General features: G+C 36.0%; 2 protein-coding genes across 2 annotated transcripts; both read right to left on the reverse strand.

The window, feature by feature from the left end:
* Positions 1 to 1,969: 1,969 nt before the first annotated feature.
* On the reverse strand, positions 1,970 to 4,841 carry LOC132304754 (uncharacterized). Its single transcript, XM_059802476.1, has 2 exons — positions 4,217 to 4,841; positions 1,970 to 2,076 (listed from the first exon to the last, which is right to left on the reverse strand). Exons 1-2 carry the CDS (start codon positions 4,839 to 4,841, stop codon positions 1,970 to 1,972), a joined length of 732 nt encoding a protein of 243 aa, XP_059658459.1.
* Positions 4,842 to 7,756: 2,915 nt separating this feature from the next.
* LOC132304755 (uncharacterized) lies at positions 7,757 to 8,674 on the reverse strand. The gene has a single exon (XM_059802477.1). The coding sequence runs from the start codon at positions 8,672 to 8,674 to the stop codon at positions 7,757 to 7,759; it is 918 nt and encodes a 305-aa protein (XP_059658460.1).
* Positions 8,675 to 10,589: the final 1,915 nt, after the last annotated feature.

The raw sequence follows: 10,589 nt of genomic DNA on the forward strand, positions 1-10,589 counted from the left end.
TGAAGCAGAAACGGATCAAATTTTACTGGTCTTCTCCTTCACTGCTCTCTACAATCAATGTAAAAAAAAATAATCTAGGATCGTTGCTCTGATACCATGTTAAATTTATGATGCAGAAACATAAGATGTAAAATAGGAAGATGAACACAGTATATACATAGTTCGGCACTAAGGCCTATATCCATGGATCAAGAGCCACTAAGGCTTCATTTCTTTTATTGCTTGTAGTACTTGATATGTTTATATTGTATTGATACATTATGACCTTGTTTAGAGGAGTTTTCTGATGTGAAAAGTAATTTCACCATAATGGGCTTACAAAAATCACTTTGTATGAACAAATTTGGGAATCAAAAGGTGTTTGGTTGTCTTACTTTTAAAAAGTTCATTTATTTAAAAAAATCATTTTACTCACATGATATGTGTTTGGTTACAAAGTCCTTCTACTATTAAATAACTATAAATTTACAAGAATACCCTTATAATATTTATCTACATTTGACATAGTACTGAATAATATTAACAACAATGTTGTAATCCAAAAAAAAAAAAAAATTTGTAATTATTATTTTAAAAAGATAATAAATATCAAATAATGTAAACATGCCCAGACTTTAAAAACTAATTTCAAATAAACAATTAATCACTACACATCAATACTATCAATTTTAAATACTTAAGAAAATTAATCTTTAATTGTAGTAACCATGTCAGCTTCTGGGAATATATATATATATATATATATGATACTTCATGTCGCTATTTTAAAGAAAATGTTTTTCAGTGGAAAAAAATATTGTATTAAATTGATATCTTGATATCCAAAGCTCTTAAGAGCCTGTTCAAATATCTGAAATTCAGGTATAACCCAGTAAACTATTTAAATTAAATTGAATGAGATAAAGAGAAATATATATGGCTGCTGTGTTTAGAAAATTAGAATTCCATTAAAATTGAAATTGCTAAGATATTTGTTAAATAAGATATTTATCCACAAAATTCAAGATTGAGAGGAACATACTGAAACATTGATCCAGATCAAAAAAAAAGAAAAAAAATAATAGGGCAGTGGTGGAATTGGATGAAGAATGTCCATGCTCCGTTTTAGCAACAAATCTAATTAAGAAAATATTCAATTAGAAATTATGAACTTGAGATGAAAAACATGGTTCTCTGCAACTCTTCCTTCTTCCACTAAGATATGATCGACTACTTTAGGAAATATATTGGGGTAAAATCGTCAATGTAATATGTTACTTAAAATTATTCACTTAACTTCCAAAACGTGAATTTAAAAAGCAAGTTTTGTAGTCTTCTCCAAAATGGACTTTCAGGGACTGTCACTTTTCTTAGAAGTTCATTTTACATTTCATACCAAACACTCTATTTTTTTCAAAATGGACTTTTGGGTTTGGAAGCCCGTTTCAGGCACCCAGGAAGCCATGCCAAACAAAGCTTATATATAGGAAATAAAGTTGACAAATGGAATAAATCAAGGAGGAAAGAAAGGAAACCGAATATAATATATATGTACAATATATATAATATAGGGTGAACTACATGAAACACCCTTTTTATCTGTGTTTTTAACTAAACCCCTGTCACGCCCCAAAACCGTAGGGCATGATAAAGTACGGTTCCAAAAAAAAATAATAGACAACTCATTATAATTGGAAAGAAAACTAAGTAACGATTACTTAAAAATCCGTAGCAAATTCATTTTAAATTGAAACGGAGCAAACGAAAATGATTTGAAAACTAGACTTAAAGGGTAATGTGACGCTATAATTCCCAGCAACTTAAGCTTTGCAGATAAAATTAGTTTTTGGAAGGAAAATGGCTGTCTAAGAATGAGCTGAAAATAAAGTGTTTCGGAAACCTTCATTCATTTGAAAATATCCGGAGCTACGAAAATTCCAATAAATTCTTTTTGGAAAGTAGACTTAGCAAAGTATAAAACTAGAAATTTTTATAAAGATCCGTTCTCGAAAAGTTGGTCAAATAATTCAAGTAAAATCTGATTTCCAACAGATGTAAAATTCGGACAGCTGTACTCTCGAATTTTTAGAAAAATATCTGTTAATCCAAAATTACAAAATTTTATGGAGAAATACTAGATGCATAAAAAAAGTTGTGGTAAAAATTTGAAAGCATTTGGATCAATACAGCTCCTTGGAGAAATTTTTGAATTTCAGCAAAATTGAAAGAAAAGTGAATTTCCTGCAACAAAACAATTTCTGATTCCCTATCATCAATTCCATCATTCAAACCCACAGGGAACATAAGCAAGAAGTCTCTAGATAACCATTTACATATAAACAGATACATTTACACACCAAGGTCTTTATACAAATGGGTAGAAACTTAGTCAATTCACAAAAACTACATTGGTATACACATAAAAGAGGGTACAACTAATACCTTGAAATAGACTAAACCCATACATTAACACCATAACATGCTTTACACCTTAAGCCAACTATATACAACATCAAAACCAAATATATACAATAGAAGAGCATGCTAACATTTTCGAACCAGCACAAAGAGTGACAATTCTACAACCTACTATAGGAGTCATACTATAACTACTATAATAAAAACCAAAATAAAACTACTCATGCTATCAGCATAATTTCATCAAGCAACATAGGCTTCAATCCAAAAATATATCCCAGTTCAAAAGCAAATCATGGACCACAATTAATATCCCTACGTCCACCATCTCGGTTGACGGTACCTGAAAATTGTTAGAAGTGAGACAATGCCGGTAGGAAAATTCTAATGATGCCTCAATGAGGTTTTGTTCTTTTAATTATAGACTATGTTATATATATCAGAATTTTTATATTTTCATACAAAAGAACAGACAAAACTCATAGTGAGCTAAACAAAATATTCAGGAAATTTATTAAAAAAATATTTTCTTTTCTTTGGTACAATACATCGAACACCTTCAACTCATCCCGGAGTGTCCCACACTGTCACTCCCACACCGATCAGTGTGTAAACATCTCCCAAATACCCAAACAAGGGTCTATCGCTACGGGTTTTGGGACTTTCACCCTAGGGTAACTCGTACCCTCTTTTCCCTTCCGAGACTTCACGCACCCAGTCTCAATTCACCCAAGAAAATCTGTTCTCATGATGTCTATTGTACCAACTTAGAAGTTCAAACTTGAAGGAAATCTACTAAATTTGTTTCTTGTGCTCAAACCAGTAAACATCTCACTTTAACACAATTTGCCTAAAGGGATTTCATAAAACCTTAACTGGAAGTACCCTTATTTTCAAATAATTAAAGAAAAAATTAGTTTTTGACATGATATAAACAATGCTTGTCTCAATCTTTCAAAGAGGAAAAATCAGAACCTACACATCTTAGAAAACATGACATTCAAAAAATCTAAGTATCACAACTAGAGAGAAATATTTCATGAGCTTACAGAGAAAGAAATTTCAATATAACATATAGGACTATCAAAGAAATTTTAGAAAATGAATATCTCCCAAATCAGCAAAATTAGAGAATCCCTACCAATTACATAGATGAATAAACAACTCCCTAGCCCTCCTCGGCCTCCCTTTTTCTTCCTCTTTTCCTTGCTCGATCTTCCTCTTTCCCTTTTCTGTTAGTTACTTTTAGATACTCTTACATGCAGAGAAAATATGTGGAAGGGCCTAAGCTTGGTGTCAATCTTAGAACACAAACGTGTCCTTAGGATGCTAGGAATAATGACAGGTGTTTCCCACTAATACATAAATCTTGTGTAAATTGCAAGTTTTCCCTACCATCTAATTTAAATACAGAGAAATAGCAATACTTCCCCACAATTTCCTCTAATAGTGAACCCGCATAACTTAGCTAACTAATTGCGTCTTTGGCCCACCCTTCTACCTAAAACATGGAAAATAATACAACACCACTATGGAGAAAAAAAAAATAGTTTCAGCATAATAGAGATTAAAAAAAAAAAAAAAAAAAAAAAAAAAAAAAAAAAAAAACTTAACTCACAAAGAATAGGAAAATAAATCGTGATGCATTTTAAATATTAAGGATAAAAAATAAATAAATTCATGTGGCAGCAAGAGGAAAAAAAATAATTGTAAAGAAAAAATGATTTACTTAAGAATATAAAGAACCTAATAAAAACCCAAGATGTCACATTCTCCTTCCCTAAAAAAAAATACGTCCTCGAAGTTTCATAATGCAAACCTGATTCATGAAAAAGATGAGGAAATCTATCTCGCATATCAGACTTTAACTCCCACGTTGCCTCTTCTACTTCGTGGTGTCGCCATAAAACTTTCACAAGTGGAATAGTCTTATTACGGAGAACATTTGCTTTCCAATCCAATACTTGAATAGGTTGTTCAAGGTAGGAAGCGTCTTCTTGCAAATGCAAATCATGCCACTTGACAACGTGTGAGGAATCTGAATGGTACTTCCTAAGCATTGACACATGGAACACGTCATGAACATGAGCGAACGTGTGTGGTAGAGCCAATCGATACGCTTGTGTTCCTACCTTTTGAACCATCTTGAATGGTCTTATTAATCTTGGGGCGAGTTTACCTTTCTTTCCAAATCTGAAAATGCCTTTATATGGAACGACCTTGAGAAAAACAAAGTCCCTGACTACGAATTCTAGTAGCCTCCTCCTTTTATCGGCGTAGCTCTTTTGCCGGCTTTGGGCTGCATATAGCCTTTCCCGAATTACTTTAATCTTTTCAATGGTTTGCTGCACTAACTCCGGTCCCACAAGGAGAACTTCTTCCTTTTCAGCCCAACATAAAGGAGAGCAGCAAGGCCTACTATAAAGTGCCTCGTATGGGGCCATACCAATGCTTGACTAATAGCTATTGTTGTAGGCGAATTCCACTAATGGTAAGTGCTCACTCTAGCTGCCCTTGAAGTCCAAAGAACACGCTCTTAACATATCCTCAAGGATTTGAATAACTCTCTCCGATTGCCCATCGGTTTGAGGATGAAAAGCGGTGCTAAGGTCTAATTTTATGCCCATAGCATTTTACAATCCCTTCCAAAATTTGGAGGTGAAACGGGGATCACGGTCGGATACAATGGACAAGGGAATGCCATGGAGACACACAATCTTCTGGTCGTAAAGCTTACTAAAAGCTTCAAATGAATCCGTGGCATGGACTAGAAGAAAATGGGCTGATTTGGTAAGTCTATCCACAATGACCTATATTGAGTCAAAGCCACCTCGAGTCTTTGGCAGTCCGGTCACAAAGTCCATGGTGATACAGTCCCATTTCCACCTAGCAACGGGAAGTGGTTGAAGTAGGCCGGCAGGTCGTTGATGCTCCGCTTTAATTTGTTGACAAGTTAGGCACTTAGCCATATATTCTGCCACATCAGTCTTCATGCCTTTCCATCTTAAATGTCAACGCAAATCTCGATACATTTTTGTGCTTCCTGGGTGAATCGTGAATTTCGAGCGATGGGCTTCATCTAGGACTTCTTTTCTAATGTTAGGCTCATTTGGTACCACGAGACGTTGCTTGAAACGTAGACCTCCATCTGTGAACAAAGACCATTCTTGCACATCTTATCGTTGTGCCTCAATGACATGTTGAAGTAGTGTGGGTCAAGCTACCAAAGCAAATGCATAAGCTTTCTCATTTATTTCGCTTAATTGCAGATTGCACTCTTCTAAAATGTTGTATGTCCTCCACGCTTGGATGGCACAATTGTATGTTATAGCTTGGCGTTTTTGGCTTAGAGCATCAGCAACCACATTGGCCTTTCCTGGATGGTAATAAAGCGTGAAGTCGTAATCTTCAAGATACTCCAGCCATCCTATTTGTCAGTTGTTCAATTCTTTTTGGGTGAACAAGTACTTCAAGCTTTTGTGATTGGAGTACACCTCAAATTTGGAGCCGTAAAGATAACATCGCCACAACTTGAGTGCGAAAATGACCGCAGCCAATTCTAAGTCGTGGGTCGAATAATGTTGCTCATGTGGCTTTAGTTGGCATGAACCATAAGCCACAACTCTGCCTTGTTGCATGAGAACACACCTAAGGCCGATTGAAGAAGCGTCGTTGTAGACAACATACTTGTCTTCACCGTTGGGGATGACGAGAACGGGTGTTGTTGTCAACCTGCGTTATAGCTCTCGGAATGTTGTTTCACATTTTTCAGTCCACTCATACTTGACCCCTTTTCTTGTCAGTTGTGTTAATGGCATTGCAATTCGGGAGAAATTATCTACAAAACGATGGTAATACCCTGCTAGTCTGAGGAAGCTTCGAATTTCTGTAACATTCTTTGGCCTTTCCCAACTTAAAACAACCTCAACTTTGGATGGATCTACTGAGATGCCATTTTTGGACACTACATGGCCCAAAAATTTTACTTCTATCATCCAGAATTCGCATTTTTCTCGCTTAGCATACAACTGATTTTCCCGAATAAGTTGGAAAACCACTCTCAAGTGCTTTTTGTGCTCTTCTTGGTTTTTGGAATAAATCAATATGTCATCTATAAAAACAATGATGAATCGATTTAAATATGGTTGGAAGATGCGGTTCATTAAACCCATGAATGCTGCTAGGACATTGGTCAATCCAAAGGGCATGATAAGAAACTCAAAGTGGCTGTATCGAGTTCGAAATGTTGTTTTCTGTATGTCTTCTTCTCTTACTCGCAGCTGGTGGTACCCAAATCGTAGATCAATTTTTTAGAAGAAACTAGAGCCCTGAAGTTAATCAAATAATTCATCTATTCGTGGCAACGGGTACTTGTTCTTTATTGTTACCCGATTGAGCTTTCGGTAGTTGATACAAGGCAGTAAAGAACTGTCGTGCTTTTTGGCAAAAAGAACCGGAACACCCCAAGGTGAAGAGCTAAGCCGAATAAACCCTTTCTCTTGGAGTTCTTGTATTTGCTTCTTGAGTTCTTAAAGCTCAGCTGGTGCCATTCAGTAAGGAGAAGCGGAAATTGGAGCAGTTCCAGGGTACAACTCAATGGAGAAGTCTACTTCTCGCTTGGGTGGTAATCCAGGCAAATTGGATGGAAAAACGTCTTCAAATTCACTTACCACAACTGTTGGAACAGATTGTGCCAAAAAACTCGGCTTCCCACAAATGGAACCTAGAAGGCGAAGGAAATTTCGGCTCCTTCCTTTTAGCATGAACATTTTGGAAGAAGACAATGGTGGAAGGATGTGCATGTCTCCTCGAAAACAGAAGGTAATTTCATTTTCTTCTTAGAAGGTTACCCTTTTATAATAACAATCCACTATAGCTCGGTGAGAGGATAACCAGTCCATTCCGAGTATGACGTCAAACTCATTCATGTCAAGCAAGATCAAGTCATGAACCAAAGAGCAACCCGCAATGGAAACAGTACAAGACTAGCAAACTAAAATGCTCTTGGTAAGTTCCCCTACCGGAGTAACAAGTTCAAGTGGAAAATCTAAAGGAACAACCTCTAGCCCCAAAGATAATGCAAAAGATTCAGAAATGAAGGAATGGGATGAACCAGTGTCAAACAATATACGAGCCTAGGTGTGGAAAATCATAACAGTACCTTCAACAACCGCATTGCTAGCTTGCCCTTCGGCTTCATTTGGACTGATACAAAATACCCTTCCATGTGGCTTAGAAGCTTGGTCCGCATTTTTCCTTTGTAAGTTGAGCGAGGCTGATTTGTGGTTGTTGCCGGTGCAGGATAAGAGTACCTCGAGTGTGGCTGTGATTGTTGAGACATTTGAGAATGACTAGGAACTTAAGACTGAGCTTGATCATTTCTTGGGGCTGAAAGTAGAGATGGATAGTTCCGTTTGAAATGCCCATTTTTTCCACAATAAAAATATTCATCAAGAGCTTTATTGAAGTTGCCTTCAAAACTGCCCCCACTTGAATCTTGTCCACCTTTTTGTCTTTTGTTGTTGGAAGGACAACGATGCTGATTTTTATGCGAACCCCGAGACCTTTCTTGAATTTTCTGAAAATCCTCTCTTTCACGGTCCACACTCATGGCACTGTCTACCATGTCAGAATACTGCCGGATGCGTAGAGCCACTAATTTTTCTCGGATGGTGGGTCGGAGTCCCCTCTCAAACTTTGAGGCTTTCATCTCCTCCATAGCTATCAAGCACTTCCTAAACCGACTTAATTCCATAAACTTAGCATCATATTCAGCAACCGTCATATTACGTTGAGTGAGATGAAGAAATTCCTGTAGCTTGGCTTCACGAACCACATCTCGAAAATATTGGGCATAAAAGAGTTCTTCAAAGGTTGTCCAAGTCATGCTTTCAAAATCATGTCTAATCTTTACGGTGTCCCACCAGTGATCGGCCTCATCAAATAAGAGTGATGAGGCAATGGCTTCTTTGAATTCTTCAGGCATGGATGTCACCTCAAAAAGCTTTTTGATTTCTTTAAGCCATTTCTCAGCTTCACATACAACCTGACCCTTATTTCCTCTAAAATTTGGAGGTTTGAGCCTCCGAAACTCCGCAAGACACTTTATCTTCTGTTCAGCTATTGTCAACTCCCTAACTGGATTGGGAGCCTGGTTCATTTGGACTTGCCGTCCCATTAGCCCAGTGAGATCTTCTAAGGCTTGGAACACCCTTGCAAGCCTCTCATCATTTGTAAGCTGTTCATTTGAATTAGCACTGGCAGCTTCTCTAGACATCATGAACTAGAAAACACACTTAAAAATCAAGTTAATCATATTGCATACAACATCTATAGCATAAGCATATGTGCATAATTTTTTTTTTTTTTTTGACATAATGTTACAATTTAAAGTCACTCATCACATACCATCTAACTTTATAGCATAGGAATTTATGCAATTAAAAGGGCACACATTTAACACTTTAGAGCACATAATCAACAAGTTACGATCATTTATCGCATAGCATGGTACAATGCAACTTGTTCATAACATCAACAGTCAAACATCACAAAATTCTCCATAGGAACTACAGCCTAGGCTCTGATACCAAACTTGTCACGCCCCAAAACCATAGGGCATGATAAAGCATGGTTCGAAAAAAAAATAATAGACAGCTCATTATAATTGGAAAAAAAAACTAAGAAATATTACTCAAAAATCCGTAGCAAATTCATTTTTAAATCGAAACGGAGCAAACGAAAATGATTTGAAAACTAGACTCAAAGGGTAATGTGACGCTATAATTCCCAGCAACTTAAGCTTTGCAGATAAAATCAGTTTTTGGAAGGAAAATGACTGTCTAAGAATGAGCTGAAAAATAAAGTGTTTCGGAAACCTTCATTCATTTGAAAATATCCGGCGCTATGAAAATTCCAATAAATTAATTTTTAGAAAGTAGACTTAGGGAAGTATAAAACTGGAAATTTTTATAAAGATCTGATCTCAAAAAGTTGGTCAAATAATTCAAGTAAAATCTGATTTCTAGTAGATGTAAAATTCGGACAGCTGTACTCTCAAATTTTTAGAAAAATATCTGTTGATCCAAAAATTACAAAATTTTATGGAGAAATACTAGATGCATAAAGGAAGTTGTGGTAAAAATTTGAAAGCATTTGCATCAATACAGCTCCTTAGAAATTTTTTTGAATTTCAGCAAAATTGAAAGAAAAGTGAATTTCCTACAACAAAACAATTTCCGATTCCCTATCATCAATTCCATCATTCAACCCCACAAGGAACATAAGCAAGAAGTCTCTAGATATCCATTTACATAGAAATAGATACATTTACACACCAAGGTCTTTATACAGATGGGTAGAAACTTAGTCAATTCACAAAAACTACATTGGTATACACATAAAAGAGGGTACAACTAATACCCTGAAATAGACTAAACCCATACATTAACACCATAGCATGCTTTACACCTTAAGCCAACTATATACAACATCAAAACCAAATATATACAATAGAAGAGCATGCTAACATTTCGAACCAGCACAAAGAGTGACAATTCTATAACCTGCTACAGGAGTCATACTATAACTACTATAATAAAAGCCAAAATAAAACTGATCATGCTATCAGCTTAATTTCATTAAGAACCATAGGCTTCAATCCAAAAATATATCCCAGTGCAAAAGCAAGTCATGGACCACAATTAGCATCCCCACGTCCACCATCTCGGTTGACGGTACCTGAAAATTGTTAGGAGTGAGACAATGCCCAGTAGGAAAATTATAATGATGCCTCAATGAGGTTTTGTTCTTTTAATTATAGACTATGTTATATATATCAGAATTTTTATATTTTCATACAAAAGAACAGACAAAACTCATAGTGAGCTAAACAAAATATTCAGGAAATTTGTTAAAAAAAAAAACATTTTCTTTTCTTTGGTACAATTCATCGAACACCTTCAACTCATCCCAGAGTGTCCCACACTGTCACTCCCACACCGATCAGTGTGTAAACATCTCCCAAATACCCAAACAAGGGTCTACCACTGTAGGTTTTGGGACTTTCACCCTAGGGTAGCTCGTACCCTCTTTTCCCTTCCGAGACTTCACGCACCCAGTCTCAATTCACCCAAGAAAATCTATTCTCATGATGTCTATTATACCAACTTAGAAGTTCAAACTTGAAGGAA

This window comes from Cornus florida, unplaced genomic scaffold (assembly GCF_030987335.1).
Source record: "Cornus florida cultivar Cherokee Brave unplaced genomic scaffold, ASM3098733v1 CherokeeBrave_3.0.0_Hap2_Chr04, whole genome shotgun sequence".
Taxonomy (NCBI): domain Eukaryota; kingdom Viridiplantae; phylum Streptophyta; class Magnoliopsida; order Cornales; family Cornaceae; genus Cornus; species Cornus florida.

Bases quoted from the DNA above. Each gene is read 5' to 3' on its own strand.
- LOC132304754 (XM_059802476.1), bottom strand. From the start codon at position 4,841: ATGGCCCCATACGAGGCACTTTATAGTAGGCCTTGCTGCTCTCCTTTA. The intron at 2,077-4,216 runs GTTTGCATTATG...TTGGATTAACAG, and splicing joins TCATCTTTTTCATGAATCAG to ATATTTTTCTAAAAATTCGA.
- LOC132304755 (XM_059802477.1), bottom strand. From the start codon at position 8,674: ATGTCTAGAGAAGCTGCCAGTGCTAATTCAAATGAACAGCTTACAAAT.